Source organism: Thermomyces dupontii (assembly GCF_041956625.1).
Source record: "Thermomyces dupontii strain NRRL 2155 unplaced genomic scaffold VTN31scaffold_1, whole genome shotgun sequence".
In the NCBI taxonomy this organism is placed as follows: Eukaryota; Fungi; Ascomycota; class Eurotiomycetes; order Eurotiales; family Trichocomaceae; genus Thermomyces; species Thermomyces dupontii.
This window is the reverse complement of record NW_027192307.1, coordinates 437,526-456,510: the sequence shown is the minus strand read 5'-3', so window position 1 is coordinate 456,510 and position 18,985 is coordinate 437,526. Positions and strand designations below refer to the sequence as shown.

Below are 18,985 nucleotides of genomic sequence, written 5' to 3'. Positions count from 1 at the left end.
ACAAGATGGTGCAGACAATAAGAAGATGACAATCTCTGTTCGCTAGTCGAGTCGCACTATGACCAAATCTACGATCCAGACCAATTCCTCCAATGGCCCGCTCGCGGCAGTTCATTGAGCGTAACGGTGCACAAACTCGACCTTGGTGCGACAATGGCTCGGCGACGATCGGCGGGTTCCGGCTGATCGCATCCTGGGCTGGTTCAGGCGATCCCGCCTGTCGAGCACTGTCTTGTAGAGACTCCTGGCGTCAAGCTCGAGGAGCACGTCCACGTCGAGCAGTAAATGCAGGAGTATAAGTAGATCCTGCTAATACACTGGATTCAATGCACAGCCTTTGTTTTTCAAGCCCCGTTATCTGTTGCAGCTTGCGGTTGAGCTTGGGCCGGAACTGGAGCCGAGACAGGCGCCGAGGTCATAACAGGGCGCAGCTGTTGCTGAGCGGGCACGACACCACGGAAGAGCTCGTTCAGCTTCGCGTAGGGCTCCTTGAGGCTTGGTAGCGTCGGCGGCGGGGTCAAGATGGCCGGGGCCGGCGGCACCCCGCCGGGCTTCTTGTGGCGGTCAGCAATGGACGCGAGGTAGCCCAAGTTCGCCTGCAACCGGCGCATGCAGTCGATGAACTCCGGGCTGGGCGTCTGCTGACCTTCTGTCGGCGCGCCGCCCTGCTGCTGCTGCTGCTGCTGCTGCTGCTGTTGTTGTTGTTGTTGCTGCTCCTTTGGCGAGGTGTTCACGACCGCGCCGCCCTTGCCGTCAGCCTGGAGCTTGATGACTTCCTGCAACAGAACCGAGTTAATGTCGAGCAGGGTCGCGATACGCGCGCGCTCCCTTGCGATGGCGGCCTGGGTCTGCGGCGAGGCCATGGCGGCAGCAGCAGCAGCCGCGGCGCCAGCTGGCGTCTGCGACCGCCGTTGTTGTTGTTGTTGTTGTTGTTGTTGTTGTTGTTGTTGTTGTTGTTGTTGTTGTTGTTGTTGTTGTTGTTGTTGTTGTTGTTGTTGTTGTTGTTGTTGTTGTTGTTGTTGTTGTTGCGGCTCAGCATCACCCCCTTCATTGCCAGCCTCTTGATCCATTCCATCCGCCGTGACCAAGTCTGAGGGATCGTTCTTCCTTTCCCCGTCCACTTGCTCCTTCGGGTACGTGATGACCTTCCAGCCATTGTTGATTGCTGTCTCGGGGTTATCGGGGTCTTTAATATACTCCGTCATGGGGAACTATTAACGCTGGACTTCGTGTCAGAAAGGTCAATGCATGGCTTGAGACAGTCGTTGTGTGTCGTCGTCGTACGTCGTGTACGTGTCGTGTCGCCTGCTGCTGCTGCTGCTGCTGCTGCTGCTGTTGTTGCTGCGGCGCTTGCTGCGGCTGCTGTGGCTGTTGCGGTTGCGGCGTCATGGCCGCAGTCATATTCTGGGTGGTAGGCGGCATCGATAGATCGGTCGCGATGGTCGCAGGCATGGAGGCAGGCGGAAAGGGCGAAGAGGTGGCATTCATGCCAAACGAAGCGTGGTTGGCGGGAACACCTGGCAGGAAATTACACATTAGCCTCATGCATAGCCACGAATCGATGAATTTAACCCTTCAATCCTTCTGTTTCCCGCTGCAATCCATCGAAATCACTCCAATGGGAGGGTGCGGTGGCCATGGCACTCACCAGGCAGACTGGTTGCGGGCACCATCGGCCCCGTAGTGGCCTGCAGGGGCAGGGACATGGAGGACATGGTCGGCATCGGATGGGCGTGGTGAAAAGCCTCTTGGGGCAGCGAAACGGCGGCCGTCTGCTGCATGGCCTGGGGATATCCCGGCACGGGGCCGCCATAAAAGGGCTGCTGTTGGTTCGCGTAGGCGGCCAGCATGGGGTTTGGCGGATTCTGGGCGGGATAGCCGGTGGGGGGATTCATGGTTTTTCCTGCTGTCTAATCGTTCGATATGCCCCTATGGACTCCTCCTTTTGCTGTGGACTCGGGATGAGGGCGTGATCTGAGCACGGGAGCCCGGGGAGTTTATTATTGACCAGTGGAGAAGAAGATCAGGAAAAGCCTTTCTGCGCCCTCCGATTGGTCCAAATCCGCGAATGGGCCCAGTCTGGCGGTGAGTGGCGTATATGGTGCTGACTAAGCACCTGGTTCGCCAAGGGTCCAAGGCTCCTGCACGCACTAGGTTACTAAGTTAGCGCTGTCCAAAGTTGCTCCCGAACGCTCCGCAGGAATCCAGGGATAGGTTATGTAGGTAGCTTCATTTGTTGAATAGTACAGTATAATCTGATGAATCGCATACATTAATGAACTTCCCTACATGGCTCGTAGCTTCAGCTCCTCTGCACTGCATTTTGAAATTCAAGTCGTCTCGTTCCTCGCAATGACAACGACTTCTCACAACCATGAAAGTCTCCGACAAAATTTGCACCCCATTAAGGCCCCTTGTTCATGCAGGTGAGAGGTGGAAGAACGTATTCTTGGCCAGGCAACCTCTCGTTCAGGGTTTGTCAACCTCCAGCAGCACTTCCAAAGCAAGCCAGGACGATGAGTCTTTTTTCCAATATACATCCGGGCGCTGGTTACATGATGAGCAACTCCAACTTGAAAGGCGATATATCACGTTTGATATCGACGCACTCAAAAACCTGGCCGCAACGAAACTTGGCTCTCGTTGCTCACAGATAAGAAAGCTCCTCGAAGGACTTTACAACAAGGTCTTCTCATTGCGAATGGAAGATGGCCGAGAGATCCTCGCCAGGATCCCCAATCCAAACGCTGGACCTTCACGCTACGTAGTTGCAAGTGAAGTTGCTACTTTAGACTTTGTATGTTGGATGTCATCCCTTCACATGATGGATATCGCTAATCTAGCTGTGGTGTCAATAATGCCGCTAGCTTCGAAACATTCTCGAAATACCAGTACCCGAAGTGATCGATTGGAGTATATCTTCAGAGCAACCAAACCCAGTGGGTGCTGAGTACATACTCATGGAGAAGGTGAAAGGGCTCCAACTCAGCCAAGTTTGATCTACCATGTCCGAGACGCAGCGATTCGATTCGGTCAAAAGTGTAGTGTGGATAGAGAGTAAGATTTCGACAATGAAGTTCGCGGGCTATGGAAGCCTGTATCATCGGAGCTTCCATCCCAGCGGCTTGGATATCATTGATGCGGATACTGTATGTCTAAACATTCCGACACGGAGGCTTTCCGAAGGTTTGTTATCGGACCTACAACTGAGCGGTCTCTTTGGGTTGATGAACTGAAAGAACTTGAGTTGGAGCGAGGACCTTGTAAGTAATCCTTGTTCATTTTCCAGTGACAATGAGTCAGGAGTTAACATGCATGAATGTGGCCTGGATTCAGCGAAAACGCCGATGGAGTATCTCTCTGCCATTTCTGAGCGTGAGATTGTTTGTTCTCGAAACCCCACGTTCCGGGAAGCTGGAATCGATTCGATGCTTTCGACTAGATCTGGTGCATCGCGCACAGAACAAATTCGACTCCTTGGAAGTTATCTCCGTGTCCTCCCCTACATCTTGCCGCCAGAGAGGATCCTGTCGGCCGTCCTGTGGCATCACGATCTTCATGGAGATAACATATTTGTCGATGATGCGGATCCGAGCAGAATAACGGGCATTATTGATTGGCAGGCTGTATATATCTCCCCGTTGTTCTTGCAAGCTCGGTTCACTCTCGTGTTCGATTGCTCGGATCCATATCCACGGGGCGCAGTTCAGCCACGGCTTCCCGATGATTTCGACACCTTCACTCCAGAGGAGCAAGAGGAAGCTAAACGCCAGCATTCTCGTATCCGACTCAAGAAATTTTACGAGATCGTATCAAGGAAGTTCAATCCAAATCCTATCATGGCAATGGACATTATGAGAAACGAGAACGACCCTTCTTCTTTCATATTCGATATCGTCAGCCAGACTTCCATCGTGGGTCCAGTACCTCTGCGAAAGGTTCTGATGCAAATTTATGAGAAATGGCACTTGATCTCGGCGAAACGGAAGCTCGAAGTCGAATGTCCAATTCGCTTCACCAAGGAACAGATGATCAAAGCCCGAGAAGCCGCGGAAGAGTGGGCAAAAGTGTTCAATCAATTCGAGAGTCTTCGCTTGGAGCTTTTGGGAAAAGATGGCTGGGTGAGCCATGAGGAGTACGAGGAAGCGAAAGCCAGATTCGATCAGCGCAAAGGGGATCTCGAGAACCTTCGAAAGAGACTTGATGAGCTTGCACTGATTTACTGATACTGGTGTAGATATTGTGTATGCCTCTAACTCTACACACCTTTCGCGGTTCGCTTTGTCTGTCCTTTTGGGAAATTGGAGTCGATGCCCTTGGCAACTTCATATTGTTTGGCTTGAAGTTACTCTTTGGAATTTGTTCAGCATCCGGTTGACCTTCTGGTAATCAGACTAACATGGGACCCGAAGTACTTGGTCTTTTGTCTCAGGTTTCGTTCCTCTCTGCTCAAACGCCGTATACGAGATTATCCAGATTCTGCTGGTTCCTTTTGGCCTTATCATATCATGGTATCGAGTGAGTGTTGATGCATGTGCTCCATGATTGGTACCAGCGCTACTTGGAGGCCCCGATCCCTCTTGAGACCAAATGTATTTAACTGGCAACTTGATTTAGGGACACCCATCCCAAGCTCGTTGACTCTTTTCCGTGAATACGAATCTCGATTCACCCTTCAACCATCATATCCTATGTCCTTGACTGGTGCGTTCGATTGGTTATAGCACAGCATATGCTTACTGAATCTCTCCCTAGCGCTGAATGAAGCTCTCACCAAGTTTTATTTACCTCGAGTCAGGTCGTGCCATCCCTGCCGACGAATGGTATAAGAACCCATATCACGAAGCAGGACTTGACGATTCTGAGGATTGGATGAGCAAATAGTTTTGATCGACTTGAATGAAAAGATAGAAGGAGTTGGTAGTAACATTTAACAACTGACAATGGCTCACGGATAGAGTGTGTAATAGGTAGGGATATTAATTTTTAGGTAAAGAAGTGAATCGGCCCAATCGGGGGTGCTAGCCGACCTAACGTAATGGCGACTAACACATCAGCATTCTGAACAAAATCCAAGATAACTCCACCAAAACAGCAAGTTTACTCTTCAAAATTTCGCCAGCTATTCTTAAGCCATTTGACTATGGACCTTTTAAGTTTGGCTCGAATTGATTCAGAAATGAGCGCTACTGAGCAGAATGAAAAAAACGGGTCGGTGAATCGGGAACGGAGCAAACAAGTGAAGAACATGAGAAATGACCGCAAAAAACGACCTTTTTTAATTCTAAATTTGACCATGCCATTCTGCAGGCAGCAGGTTCCAGATTTCGTACTCTGCAATTAATTACGATTTCCAGTTTGTGTGTGGCGAGTTTGAGGCCCTTGAAGATGTCCTGACCTGGTCCGGACGCGCCTTCGCGACTCGTCCGATGCCGTTTCTGGCAGCCCGCTATCCGGCACTCGGGACTAATATTGTACAGAGTATAGTTATTCCCAGATATCGTTCATTGATTTGCACCGGCTTTGCGCGCCTTAAAGTCCTCAATAAACCGCGATGCCTCTACTGTCGGAACCACGATGATCTTCACCATATCGTCAACCACCTCCACCTTACCCCCCGACAGGATTTGAAGTAGGGGCACCTTCTTGCCCACCTTGATGAGCCCGCCGGTGACCGTCTCCATGTAGCAATCGACCTTCTCGGGCTGGTACGCACCGCGGGTGTCCCACGGCGGCGGGAGCAGGTAGTCCCGGAAATGGTCGAGCAAGCGGTCAGATTCCGAGAAAGCCTGGATGAAATCTGTCTGCGCTTGGAGTGGGTAGAGGATCATGCTCGGGAAACAGAGCGTGCTTTCGGGGGAGAGAGGGTCTGGGGAGAGATGGACTTTGGCGCCCTGCAGGTCCGGTGGCTGTTCGGTGCGGCGCACCCGGATCGAGCGGGCCCGGAGCGCGGTGCGCAGGAGATGCTGCTCCTTTTGTCGTCGCTCCCCCTCCTCCCGCTTCCGTGCAGCGATGCGGTCGAGCACCGCTTTGCGTTCGGCGATCCTCTCAGTGAGCCGCTTCAGCGCCGTGTTGGACGGATCAACGGCAAGCCCCCGCGACGCCGCGTCCTGAGCCTCCTCGATCTTGTCCAATGCTAACAACGCGGACGCAGACCGGTAGTAGGCCTTGACGTTGCGCGGATTCAATTTCAGTACTGCCGCGCAGTCGAGCGTCGTAGAGCGATAATTCTCTAGCCAAAGAAGAATCCCAGATTAGCCCGAGACCTCGCACGGGCAGCAGTAACAAATGAAGAAGAATAACCCTACTCAGCTCCAGATTACACAACGCCCGATTAATCAGACACGCCTCGCGCGCCTCCCTCTGCATCCGCTCCTCCTCCTTCTCATCCTTGGGCTTCTCCCACTTATCCTGCTTCGACCCAGGCTTCACATTCAGCACCGCCAGGCCCTTGTCATAATACTCCTTGGCGTTCTTCCAATCCTTCGCCTTGGCCGCCTCGTTCCCCTGTTCGCGGAAATTGAGCGCGACCTCGCCGCGGGTGCCCTCGTGCTGCAGTGCACGGATCGCGTCGAGCATGTTGTTCGCCTCCTCGTCATCCCCGGCGTCGTTGATGTCCGTCATGAACAGCGGCGTCTTCTTCATCATGTCCGCAAGTTCCTGGGTCGAGTGTGAGCGGACGGACGCCATCGCCGGTGGCAGCTCCGGGGCCATCGGGTCCGCGGGTTGGGCTTTTGAGCGGTCAATGGGGAACGGCGCCTCGGGCGCGGGCTTCGGTGCTGCTGAGCAATCATTCTGACCATCGTCTGTGGTTGATGTCGGCGTGGACTTGCTCAAATCGAGAGACTCATCAAAGTCGTCGGGAAGCTCTTCGATCTTGCCCATTGTGTTAGGTAGCCTGCTTATCCGTCAATTCTATGAACACATGACTCGAAAAAGAAAAAGAAAATTGAACGATATGCAAATCGAAATCCCGCTTCGATTGTTCTGAACTTCCATCTGCTCGAAAACAAAAAAAAAAAAAAAAAAAAAAAAAACCCCGAACGGATAACTGATGACAAACAGTGCAAACAATGATATCATCGAAGTAGCCATTTCTGAACTTAAGTTGTTCAAGTCTCGGTCGAAATCTGCGTCCAATTTGAGTAGACAATGCAAGATCCTGAACCATGCAAGTCATGTAATGTATTACAATCCAAACCAATCTACCAGTAAACAACACAACGCCCAACTCCCAATGCCCATAACACAACCCCCAAAACAAAACCCAACCGCTCAAAATGCATCGTATGACCACCCTCCCAATTGCCGGAGTCGCTGGCGCGCTGCATTATCTTCGGCAATCTCCTCCTGCGTCAGTCCGTCGCCCGCAGCCCAGTTGGCGCTGCTGGTACGGTTGCGGTACTTCTTGACCTTCTTGTCCGACTTGAACGCCTCCTCCAGCGAGAATGGTGCAATCGGTCCAAAGATCTCCTCGGTCGAAACGCCTTCCTGTTCGCGTAGGATCCGATTCAGCTCCTCCGGCTGCGCCCAGGAGGCGCAGGGGAGCATATCGTTGTCCGAATCCGAGTCCTCACTGTCCGTGTTAATCTCCGGAAGATGGATGTTCTCGCCGTTGGGGTACTGCGGGGAGGACTTGGCCGGCGCCATGCGCGGTTGGCTCTGGCCTGGCGTTTTGTGAGCCGCAGCGGGTTGCGGATTAGGAGCCTCAGCGAAGGGAATCTTTCCAGTGGCGTATTTGGCCATATCCATTGGGTGAGCAGGTCGCTGAGGAGGCGCCGCGCTGGCGTGCTGCGTCGGGTACGGCGCCGGTTGAGCAGCCCTGTACGCGGACGACGCTGGCTGGTGATGGGCGGCCGGCGGCGGCGCCTGAGGGTAGTTCTGACTGAGGATCGAAGGCTTGTAGGATTCCTGTAGCTGGTCAACCCACTGCATCGTGCCAAAAACAGACGAGGATTACCTTTCTGATACTAGATGGCTGGCGGATCGGTGGTGCCATATGCGACTTGCCCGTTGGAGGAGGATTGTACTCATCCTCGGTCTTCCTCCTCTTCGAATCAGTCGTAAAATCGCTTCCGTGGGCAGTCATTGCACCTGGACCACGCTGTGATTCGTCATCTAGAGCGCGTTTTGCTGGTTTGGCAGGGTTCACCGGCGGGTGGTTCACAGATCGGTTGAGAGGCTGCCCAGATCCCAGTCGTGATGGAGGCCGAGCCGGCACTGCCGCCTTGTCTTGTTGCGAGCCCAGGTTCTGCGCAATTAGCTTGCCAGTCGTCGTAGACGCGATAGGACAATCTGACTTACCGTCTCATTAGCCGTCCTCGGGGGTTGGCTCCCCTGTCTTTCCGTGCGGCGCGCGTTCTCCATTCTCCGCTGGTCAATCGCCTGCCGTTGTGCGGCCCTTTTCGGGTCTTCAGGCACCGACCGTTCTCGTTCCTGTCGACGTGCCTCCTCTTGTTGCCTCTGCTGTTGCGCTGCTCGCTTCTTTTGTTCTTCTCTGCGCAGCGCCGCTTCCCGCTCCTCCTGCTTCCTCTTCTCCGCAGCTGCAACTTGAGCCTTTCGCTGCGACTGGCTCGACGCTGAAGACTTGAGGCTACTGTTTGATGCCGCTGTTTGCAAAGACGAGGAGCTCGCCTTTTTAGCCAGAGTCGGTTGTTTCGACGGTGTTGGCACAGGCGCGGACGACGATGCCGGCGCTGGTGCTGGCGCTGGCGTTGGAGCAAGATTGACCTGCTCCTGAACACTCGATGACAGAGAGACGGTCGTCAATGGCATCCGAGAAAGCGTGCTGCCCACTCGGATCGATACAGGTTGCGGCTTGGGCTTCTGAACCGCCTCCCTCGTGGGTTTGACAAGCCGACGCTCGTGAGCTTTGGAGGGCCGAGGCGGTTGACGAGCAGCGGCGGGACGTGCCGTTGACGACTTCGTCGCCGAGTCCAGACCGGTACTCTGCGTCTGCGAATTCTGGCCCTTGGCCGGGCTAGACTTGAGAGATGGAGTCGGGAGCGGGACCTTCTTCTCGGAGACCTTGGAACCTGAGGCGGGAGTTCTGTCCACCACGGGCTCAGGGTCTTGAGCTGTAGCCGGCCTTTCCTTTTCTAGCACCCGCGCAGGCGGCTCTTGCAGCCTGCGCTCGTGATCCTGCTCGGCTCTACTCAATTCTGCATCACTGTGGCTTTGTGTGGGAAGCTTTTGAGGGCTAGGAGATTCCCTCAAGGGTGATTGTCGGAGAGACGAGGCACTGGCCACGGAGTCCTTGCCAGGGCTTGGTGAGCGGCGGGGAGCGCTTGGTGACGACTCCAACTTCGCCGCCGCCGAGATACTGGCACTGCTCATGAACAGTCCCTTTGCCGTTTTCATCAGGGACTGGAATTTAGCTTTTGGCCCGCTGAGAGCGGCATCCAACCGCCTCGGAGACGGCGTTACAGATGAGGTGGCCGCCTTGGACGCCGGAGACGCGGGATTTTCGCTACGTTCTGGCGAAGGTGACTCGGGCTCGGATGCGATCTTGGTGTGAGCCGAACGGGAGAATGGGCTCTTGAGGAATGGCGAGCCCTCATTGCGAGGTTCACCGGCAGTCTGCGGCCGTTGCGACTTCGGAATCTCCCTACCCGCATCCAGATTGTGGTCACCGGTGCGCCCAAATACGTCGACAGTTTGGCTCCTGGGAATGTTGGCCTTGAGAGGAGACCCCAATGGCTTGATCCAATCCTCCTGGCTTGTCGACTCAGGTGCTGGCGTAGCGCGCGATTCACGACTTGATGTTTCCGACTTGGTATTCGGGAGTTCGGGGTAAACAACCTGTGAGGTTGATGTACGGGACACCCCCAAAATCGATTTGGTTCTTCCCGGTTGAGATTTACCAAGCATGCTGATCTTCTCATGGAGCCTCTGAGTCGACGACTTTTGAAGCTTGGTCGTAGACATGCCCATGTCGGAATCATCGTCAAATGGATCACTGTTCTTTCTCTCCGGATCTGTTTTATCGTCGCCTGCTCTTGGGGCTTCGCGTCCAGTTCCCACTTTAATTGCATCGATCTGGCTGTTAAAGTAGCTCTGGCGTCCTACAGCATTCGTCTTGATGGCTTCAACATGGCTAACGCGAGAAACGCGATGGCCTATGCTCTTCTTGGTGACCAGCGGCTCTCGTGCTGGCAACGAAGCAAAGCTGAGGCTGCTCTTCTTGCGGACCACCGGCCGATCGGGCGTCGAGTTGTCAGAGGGTGATCCAATGTCGTCCGATCGACCATCTTCCACGTCATTTGCCTTTGACTCGACGGGACCGGCGGGTTGGTCCTCCGTCGTCACTGGATTCTCCGGAGAGACAGGTCGCGCCTGCTGTGCACTTTCTTGTGCCGTGGGACGTGGAGTCTCCTCGTTCGGCTTCTCCTCCTGCCTCTCGCTGGCGGTCCCTGGCTCCACGGTTTCGGCACGTTGCCGAAGCTCCTCCTGGGCAGAGTGAAACGAAATTTCCGTCGTCCGATCGAGCGATGAGCTCTGTAAGTCGTGCGTGTCCACTTCCATTTCCTCATGTTCTTCGGGTAGCGGCTGCGTGCTGGTTTCCGTAGCCTGTGTCCCAGCCATCACAACCTCGTCATCCATATCCGGATTTCCATAGTAGCCCGAATCCGTGTTGTATGTAGAAAATGAATTGAGTTTGTTGTTGGCAACAGTCTCCGGGGGATGATCATCCTTCTTCTGCGTGCGATCGACGGGTTTCAGCTCGGGTTTCTCGACAGAACGTTCAACGGGCTTCGGCTTGGGGTTTTCGACAGACTTCTCGGTAGCATGTTCTTTCTTTTGAGGCGTCTTGAGTTGCAAATTCGGCGAGAACACATCTCCAAGAGGCTACTCAATCATCAGCGAACACCTTTTCCAAGACAAGGAGGGAAAGGAACCATACCACTCTAACTTCGCCTGGGTTTCGTTTTCGCGTGGTACGCGGTGTCTTTCCCCGTAGTTTCCCGGGAGTTTTGAAAACCTCCGTCATGTCACTGGCCATCCCATGTCAGCAACAGAACCCGCACAAACACTGCCAGCATTCATTCAAAGGGATGCAACGTACAATTGATCCCTCGAGAAGATCTCGGCCATATGCTCATTTAGCCAGTCCAACTCGTGCATAACCGGAAACTGCACTTCTTCCACCTCCTGCTCGACCACATTTATGACATTTTCCTTCTCGGCGGCGATCCACGCCGCTGAGCCAACGGCTTTGGTCCTGGCCGCCATAGTGGTTGAAAAATGTAATAAACAAACGCGTCGATGTCCAAGTTGGGGTCAAAATTCGGGACCCGATCAACCGGGTCGCGACAGCGATGAATGTAACGGTCCAATGTTCAAGCTGCAAGTCTCGCGTTTCAGGCCATTGGTGATGTAACCGAGTTGGTGAGCTGTCGAACGGGCTGTTGATAGGGATGGACGAGGCGTCCATGAGTTCAAATCAAAACAGTGGACGCGCTAAGCTGATTAGTCAGGTATGATAAGTCACGTGATCGACGCGAATGGAGGATTTGACAATGGGGTGGAAAATGGCGATGGCCCCGGCAATCGAGCAGGCCGATTCAGACAAAAGTCAGCAGGCGACAACATTCATCAGTACTTATGAACGCCGACGATTGATCCTTTCCAACCTATGTTGGTAGACGACAGGTTGTGCTCATCTTCACTCCGCCTAATCAAAGTACGAGAAATAGTTGCCTATTGTAGTTTAGCCTACCAGTATTCTGCCAATCATGACCGTTTATTGTGATTAGATAATCATCGTTCGGCAATCAGGCCGAGGTGAAGCTCCAAGCTGCCTCGAATTGAACTGACAGTCCGTCCGTAGTCAGGTACCTAACTCGATCAACTCCTAGAATTTGTCCTTAATTCTGAGATTTACCTTGAGAATAGGTTATATCGGTGCTCAAAGGGAGGAACTGCTATCTGTAGCCCGGTTCGACACGGTCATCCTGCTCCTTGGGGCCACCGACAAATCGGCAGTGTATTGATTGCTTCGAGACGGAACGACCAGCTTCTCCTGTCAATGTGTTGATTTGCTTTGTTTCTCTCATTGTCGAGCTCAGGTTATTGTATCTTGAACGACTTGGAGAAGACGTGGCTGGTTAACTCTGCGTTTTACACTCCAGTAAAATGGCCATTTCTACGATGGCATCTATCACTCGAGCAGTTGGCGGACGCTGCACCGGCTGGTCATCTCTACAGTCATGCCGCAGGGTACAATCGCTGATCGGGATGCCGCTGCGGTCCAGGAGGGCGTTTACTCAGACATCTCAACGGAGAATCATGGATACAAGCATTTTCACGGAGAACCAATTGATGGTCAAAGATGCTATTTCAAAGATCTGCTCACAGTTCCCTGACGTACGTAGGTTCAATGGCCGAGGAACTATGTCGCAGAGCGAACTGATATCGAGTGACAGGAATACTGGGCTGAACGTGATGAGACCGGGGAGTATCCCCATGAACTCCATGCCGAGTTGGCCAAGGCTGGGTGGATTGGGATTGCTCTGCCGGAGGAGCTTGGAGGAGCGGGTCTGGGTATTTCAGAGGCCACGATAATGATGCAGACCATTGCGCAGTAAGCACCTAAGGTTCCTGAAAAGTCATTTGGCATCTGCTGATAGCCAACCCAGGAGTGGCGCAGGCATGGCCGGAGCACAGTCAATTCATGCCAATGTTTACGCGACGCAGGTGAGTCAGTATTCCGCTGTCGTCTGGTAGAAGGATTGCATGAACTGATGCAAATCAGCCCATTGCCGCTTTTGCCACGCCTGAGCAGCAGATGCGCATGCTAACGCCCCTGATTGAGGGCAAGATGCGAACCTGCTTTGGAGTGTGAGTCCAGACCGAACAAGGCCATAATCATAGCTGACAGTTACAAGAACCGAGCCGAACACGGGTCTTGAAACACTGAAGTTGCGCACACAGGCGGTGCGAGATGGCGATTCATATCTCATTTCTGGCCAGAAAATGTGAGCATTGATCCCTAATGAGTTGTGCAATTGCCATTGACAGATGTAGTTGGATCACCAACGCCCAAGTGGCGAAGAAAATGGTGCTCCTGGCCCGCACGAAGCCAGTGGAAGAATGCAAGAAGCTGTCTGAAGGGCTGTCGCTTTTCTGCATTGACTTTGATCGAGATGCGCCCGGGCTCGAGCTCCGGAAGATCAAGAAGATGGGTGGCTGCGCGGTGGATGCCAATGAGGTATTCTTTGATCAGTATCGCGTCCCCGCGGATACGCTGATCGGCGAAGAGGGTCAGGGATTCAAGATTGTATGGTCTACTACTCCTGCACAAAGGACTGGGCTGACAAAGCCGTGACCAGGTGCTCCACGGAATGAACGCGGAGCGATGCCTGCTAGCCGGAGAAGCACTGGGCCTGGGATACGCGGCCCTCGAGAAGGCCGTCCGGTATGCCCGGGAACGGGTGGTTTTTGGGCGACCGATCGGCCAGAACCAAGGAATCCAGCATCCCCTGGCCGCTGCGTTCATGAACCTCGAAGCGGCCAAACTGGCGACCTACCATGCCGCCCGGTTGTACGACCAGAGCCTCACAGACAAGACAATCCCGGCGCAGACGGTGGGCATTGCATGCAATTCTGCGAAGTACCTAGCGGCGGAGGCAGCGTTTGCTGCGTGTGAGCGGGCAGTACGTTTCCCGGCCGGGGTGTTGGGGAGATTGCTGACGGCGGCCAGGTTTTATCGCTCGGCGGTATGGGGTATGCGAAGGAATACCATGTCGAGCGCTATCTGCGCGAATGTTTCGTGCCTCGCATTGCACCAGTCAGCCGGGTGAGTAAACCAGGTTCTCGTCTGAACTCGAAGTCACGAGACGCGACTAACCGGGAACTCCGCACTTAGGAGATGATCCTGAACTTTGTCAGCGAGAAGGCCCTGGACCTGCCACGGAGCTACTAGTAGAGATCATGTGCATTGCCATGGAGGTTGGCTTTGTCTTCATTAGCAAGTGTTGTCAGCATCTGTCACATAAATCGTGCAGGCATCATTCGAGTCTGTCGGCGTAAAGGCCACATGGCATTTTTCATGAGTAAGATGTGATCCGATGTAATCTGAATGTCATCAAAGACACTTTGATAAACAGTCATTAGGTAATATAGAAAGTGAAGTAGAAATCGTTTGAAATGTTTTGTTTTGATGCGTGACCGGAAATTCCCTGATAAGGCGGGAGTTATTTTGTTTAGTCCAGAAGCACTGCACACATTGCTCGATTGCATCACTTTTTTTTTTGCCAACATTCGTCATCTCAAGCTTCCCTCCCCTTTGCAATCCGGAACAGAAGGCTCCTTTTTGTCACATTCTGAACTGATTCTGCGTCCGGTGAAACATATACTGGCTGTTGCGTTTTGCCCCGTAATTCTTCACGCAATCCCCCATCGCCATCGCCATCGCCATGGTCGAATCCGACGTTAAGTACCCTGCTGTCAATGCAGCCGGTGAGGTAAGGTCGATTCCGGGCGAGTACAGCTCGCTGCAGTTGGATTATAGCGGGATAGAGCTGACTTTGCCATGGGCAGTGCCGTCCGTTAGGTTCCCTTCAAGCCCGCCTCGATCACACCAGATCAAACAATTGCCTACGCACCCGAACCGTCAACCGTAGTAGCACTGCTGACTCGGATCAGGCCACGCCGTGGACAATGTTGCCGCGGAAGCTTCCAAGACGAGCGAGGAGTTCCGCGATCTGAAGAACAAGACTTCTCCGGCCCAGACCACTTCGACCGGTCAACCCTTGACTCGTACGTGGAACCTCGACGGCGTGTGTGTGTGTGTGAATCAAACCGAACTGACGAAAATGCCAGACTACCACTCGCTGCTTTACAGTCTCCTCAGCGTACGTCCAGAGCTACCAGCGTCAGTTGCCGAGCTAACGTCAGCAGTGGGAGCAACCGCGAGCCACCGCCATTTCCTTTGCTGGCGTGGTGACCTTCATCCTCGCTGCGCGATACCTACCTCTTCTACGTTGGTTCTTCAAGTTCTTGTACTTGACTCTGGGATGTGAGTATCGCCGGTCACTCGCGACTCAATCGATTGGAACTGACGGGAATAGCCACCGCCGTGCTCGAAATCGCCGGTCGAGTCGTCTTTGGGCAAGGCTTTACCAGCAAATTCCTGCGACCGCGCAAGTACTACACGATTCCCAGGGAGACGATTGAGAGCATCCTGGAGGACATCGGCCAGCTGTTTGACTTCTTGCTGATTGAGTTTCAACGCACTCTGTTTGCGGAGAACATTGCTTACACCGTTTCGGTACGTATGAATTCGTTGGATCCTCATTGACCTGGTCTGACTGGCAGTAGATGTTCACCGCTGCACTCCTCTCTTACTGGCTCATCAAGATTCTTCCTCTGTGGGGCCTGGCGCTCCTTGCCGTATTCGTTGCTTATCTAGGCCCGCTCATCTACATCAGCAACCGTGAAATCGTCGATGAGCAGATTGCCGAGATTCAGAAACTGATCGACGCGCAGACCAGCCAAGCCCGCGAGCTGGCCAACCAGTATGCTTCACAGGCGTCGGGTGCCGTGAAGGGATACGCCAACGATTACACCTCCAAGGCCCAGGACTACATTCGCCGCTCTGCCTCTCCAGTGGCTGCCAGGATCAAGAAGGAGCCGTCCCCGGAGCCGCCGTCCGCGGCGCCCGCGAAAGAGCAGCCGGAGCAGCCCGCCACGGAGCCCGTCTTCCCGAACGTCCCCAAGACGGAGCCAGTGGAGCCGGCCGCCGCCGCGGAGCCAGTTCCCGAGTCGGTGGAATCCGCGCAGGAGACTCTTCTGTAAGCAACGGATCGACTGCAAGGGCTGAACTGAGGTGATGTGCGGAACGAAGCCTATGACGAGTCTAGTGGGTTCGACTGTGCAACAGTATCATTGATGCGTTTAATTTCTCGTGATCGGGTGTGGAAGCTGTCGGAGGGTGAGTATATTGCGCGCCGAGCTTTCCTGTCGGGTCTACCTTGGTACAGATTAACTCTTAATTGTTCTGTTTATGGCCTGGTATTGTTTTTTATTCGTCGTGTGAGTGTTTTGTCTGGCTGTCTCGATATTTGTTAATTCGATTGATCGTATTGATTTCCGTTGTTACACTTGTATGCTACTTGGGTTGAAATGGGATTTTGATACATGGTTACTGTCTGAAGAAATGACATTCTCTATTCCTCTGGACCACGAATGAAAACGCAAGCGATCTCTATGAGATGACTCAGAAAACAGGCATGCTACACTTTTTTTTTTTTTTTTTTTTTTTTTCGTTATTTAGATTCGTGGAAGCTTTTGATCCGATCAAGCAGACGCGCGTCTCAACCTCTTCCTTTCCCGCATCTCACCTTCCTCGATTACGCCCGACGCACGCAGGCGGCCCAAGCGCGGGAAACCACCCGAGTTCATGGGATCGCGGCTGTTCTTGGTACTGCTGCTGTGAGCCTCACCACCGCCTTGGAGCTGAAGTGTGAGCAAAGCCTGGGCCGCTTTGACTTCGCGGGTGAGTCTCCGCACTACTGTGTTGCGGGACGGTGATGACGACGATGATGATCGGGATGGCGATGGCGAAGCGTCGCGTGGTTGGCGGGAATGTCGAGCCTCCTCCTTCTTCTCATCATCAGCATCTTCTTCTTTTTCTTCTTCATCTTCATCGGTGAAGGAGAAAGAGTAGGAGGAAGAAAGCGACGACGACGACGACGACGATAGCTCGGAATCCGTCATCATGTCGGAGAGAGTGACCGATACGCTACTGTTGTCCTTGGTTGTCCGTCGGTGGCGGCGGTGACGGCTCTGGCAGGGGTTTTCGGTATCGGAGGAGGAGCCGTGTTCGGATTCGGCATCATTGTCATTGTCCTGTAGGCTGCGCCGGAGCTTGGACGACAGAATCCTGCTGTTGTAACCGCGAGAGACCGAGGCCAGGATCTTCGACGGAGACGGGAGAAGTGGTCGTTTCCGAGACCCGGGCGGAGGAGGAGATGATGGGGATGAATCGTGATGGTTGTCCGATCTCCCGTCGACATTACCCCGAGGGCTACGGAGAGGAGGAACACCATTGATCGGCGTGAACGAGGAGCTACCTCGCCGCGACGGTGACCCTGTTGTCGTCGAGATACGGCGGGACGAGGCCTCACTGTCGTCATCGTCCGTGCTCGGCGATGATTCCCGCTGAAGTGACGCTCGATGGCACAGCGGAGTATTAGTCGCCGAGGCCTTTTTCGTCGTCGATGAAGAAGACGGCGGTCTACCCCGGCCTCTCAATTTCGACAGTGAAGGTGATGTGGTCGGTGATGGTCTGGATGTTGGTTCCCGTCCCAATGCCGCGCCGCTATTCGCTTTATTCTGCAACTCTAGCATCCGATACCGCTGCGCGTTCCGGGCCGCCTGCTCGATGACATCGGCGTCGATCAGCATCCTCCCGAAGCCCGACTGCTGCGGTGAGAGGCACATGTCTGGGAAGTCCGTGCCGAAGAGCGGCGTCAGGGCGTAACGGATGCGCCAGCAGAACGTGGCTGCGAGTGCTTTGGCGGCTTCATACGGCATCCAGTAGCCTTGATTCCCCACAAAAGAGTAAATGGTCAGAGAGACGTTGGCTGATTGACAATTGGGGGAGGAGAAACAGACCTTGAGCTGCTAATGCGCCGCCCGTGATGCTGTGGGAGATCTCTCGGAGGCCCGGATTCGCATTGAGGACTTTTGCCGGAGTTGTCTGGTTGGTTTTATTTTTTTGTTCATCTCAGATGCCTGCAGATAAGTGACTGAATCCAGAGATTCGACTCACCTTGGGATAATCGTTGCATTTGAACAGATGGGTGATGCGCACGAGGCCAATATTGTAATCCCACATTATTGTCCAGCCTTTATCCTTGCCTGGGATCTGAAAGGTATACTGGAAGACTATCACCCTCGGTCAGTTTCATGACAAGGGACAGTGATGATCAAGCATACCCTCGAAATAATCCCGTCCTGTTCGATGCATAAACGACTTTTTATCACTGCTGTACGGGATATGCCGTGGATACTCGGCAATCTCACCCATGGGATACAGCTGGAACCGCCGATGCTCCTCGGAGAGCTTCTCGTCACGCTCCTCACAGGGCGGATACCGCAGTTCACCACGGATACTACCGCGCACAAAGACGGGTGCGTCCTTGGGAACGCGGGACTTTCTTGTCCGTGGCTGTGGCTGCTGTTGGCTAGTCACCCCGGATGATGAGGTCCTGTCACGGTAGCCGTTGGCTTTGGGCCCCTGAGAATTGGCTGCCAGAGGCGGCGACGGCGGTGGTGGTGAAGCATCCTGACATCGAGGGTCTGGTTGCGAATCGATCGGCGGCTCTGGGTTGAGGAGAGACTGGATGGACGCCATGGATCTATCAGAATACCTTGAGAAGTGCTTGATTCTTTCCTGCTGGTGACGGGTGATTCTGGAGAGGGTTTCTTGATGATGAATTTCTCTTTGAGGGAGATAATACTGATGGCGAAGTGGCGAATAGTCAGAGACAAGAGCTTCACAACTGGGCAGGAAACAGGACCACTGCCAAACATTTAAAACTGGTGCTCGATGGGCACGTTTCCTCACTCAGTCACTCTTCTTCCTCTCTGTCTTGACAATCCGACAAAGGGTCCAGCTAAAGGAAAGAGAAAGAAGCCTTGCACGCTCTTCCCACCTCATACATATCCAGGAAGAAAGCACACACATACACACACACGCACACTCCCAAAAAAGAACAACGATTGATATCAAAGGTGGAATAGATGATCTGGAAGCGTGCATCAATTTCCAAGGAGACATACATAGAGCAACAGCAACGACGCGCAAAGGTCTTTGTTGATATCCACTTCACTATTATGATCCTGGGTCAGAGAAGAAAGGCCACATCATCCCCATACAGCCCTAGCACAAGATGGATGTATTGTTGTTGGGCAGGGGAAAGGGGAGAAGATGTGAGTGGGTACGGAAACTTGATGCTGGATCAATCAATGGTGTCTT

At 53.6% G+C, this 18,985-nt stretch overlaps 7 protein-coding genes across 7 annotated transcripts; 4 read left to right on the top strand and 3 right to left on the bottom strand.

The window, feature by feature from the left end:
* Positions 1-2,374: 2,374 nt before the first annotated feature.
* Positions 2,375-2,999, top strand: VTN31DRAFT_176 (uncharacterized protein; the record flags this gene model as incomplete). The annotated part of the gene is made up of 2 exons (XM_069401852.1): positions 2,375-2,797; positions 2,868-2,999. 2 exons carry the CDS (start codon positions 2,375-2,377, stop codon positions 2,997-2,999), a joined length of 555 nt encoding a protein of 184 aa, XP_069263032.1.
* Positions 3,000-3,151: 152 nt separating this feature from the next.
* VTN31DRAFT_175 (uncharacterized protein) lies at positions 3,152-4,226 on the top strand (the record flags this gene model as incomplete). Its single annotated transcript, XM_069401841.1, has 2 exons — positions 3,152-3,263; positions 3,337-4,226. The coding sequence occupies 2 exons, from the start codon at positions 3,152-3,154 to the stop codon at positions 4,224-4,226; spliced, it is 1,002 nt and encodes a 333-aa protein (XP_069263031.1).
* A 1,278-nt stretch (positions 4,227-5,504) lies between these two features.
* On the bottom strand, positions 5,505-6,885 carry VTN31DRAFT_174 (uncharacterized protein; the record flags this gene model as incomplete). The annotated part of the gene is made up of 2 exons (XM_069401830.1): positions 5,505-6,232; positions 6,309-6,885. 2 exons carry the CDS (start codon positions 6,883-6,885, stop codon positions 5,505-5,507), a joined length of 1,305 nt encoding a protein of 434 aa, XP_069263030.1.
* Positions 6,886-7,275: 390 nt separating this feature from the next.
* On the bottom strand, positions 7,276-11,232 carry VTN31DRAFT_173 (uncharacterized protein; the record flags this gene model as incomplete). Its single annotated transcript, XM_069401819.1, has 5 exons — positions 7,276-7,911; positions 7,961-8,251; positions 8,305-10,848; positions 10,904-10,994; positions 11,066-11,232. 5 exons carry the CDS (start codon positions 11,230-11,232, stop codon positions 7,276-7,278), a joined length of 3,729 nt encoding a protein of 1,242 aa, XP_069263029.1.
* A 1,056-nt stretch (positions 11,233-12,288) lies between these two features.
* Positions 12,289-13,924, top strand: VTN31DRAFT_172 (uncharacterized protein; the record flags this gene model as incomplete). The annotated part of the gene is made up of 9 exons (XM_069401808.1): positions 12,289-12,366; positions 12,426-12,583; positions 12,639-12,696; positions 12,755-12,840; positions 12,888-12,977; positions 13,027-13,279; positions 13,332-13,655; positions 13,703-13,798; positions 13,868-13,924. 9 exons carry the CDS (start codon positions 12,289-12,291, stop codon positions 13,922-13,924), a joined length of 1,200 nt encoding a protein of 399 aa, XP_069263028.1.
* A 493-nt stretch (positions 13,925-14,417) lies between these two features.
* Positions 14,418-15,798, top strand: VTN31DRAFT_171 (uncharacterized protein; the record flags this gene model as incomplete). Its single annotated transcript, XM_069401797.1, has 6 exons — positions 14,418-14,460; positions 14,647-14,760; positions 14,824-14,855; positions 14,902-15,019; positions 15,072-15,271; positions 15,322-15,798. The coding sequence occupies 6 exons, from the start codon at positions 14,418-14,420 to the stop codon at positions 15,796-15,798; spliced, it is 984 nt and encodes a 327-aa protein (XP_069263027.1).
* Positions 15,799-16,299: 501 nt separating this feature from the next.
* VTN31DRAFT_170 (uncharacterized protein) lies at positions 16,300-17,538 on the bottom strand (the record flags this gene model as incomplete). Its single annotated transcript, XM_069401786.1, has 1 exon — positions 16,300-17,538. The coding sequence occupies one exon, from the start codon at positions 17,536-17,538 to the stop codon at positions 16,300-16,302; it is 1,239 nt and encodes a 412-aa protein (XP_069263026.1).
* Positions 17,539-18,985: the final 1,447 nt, after the last annotated feature.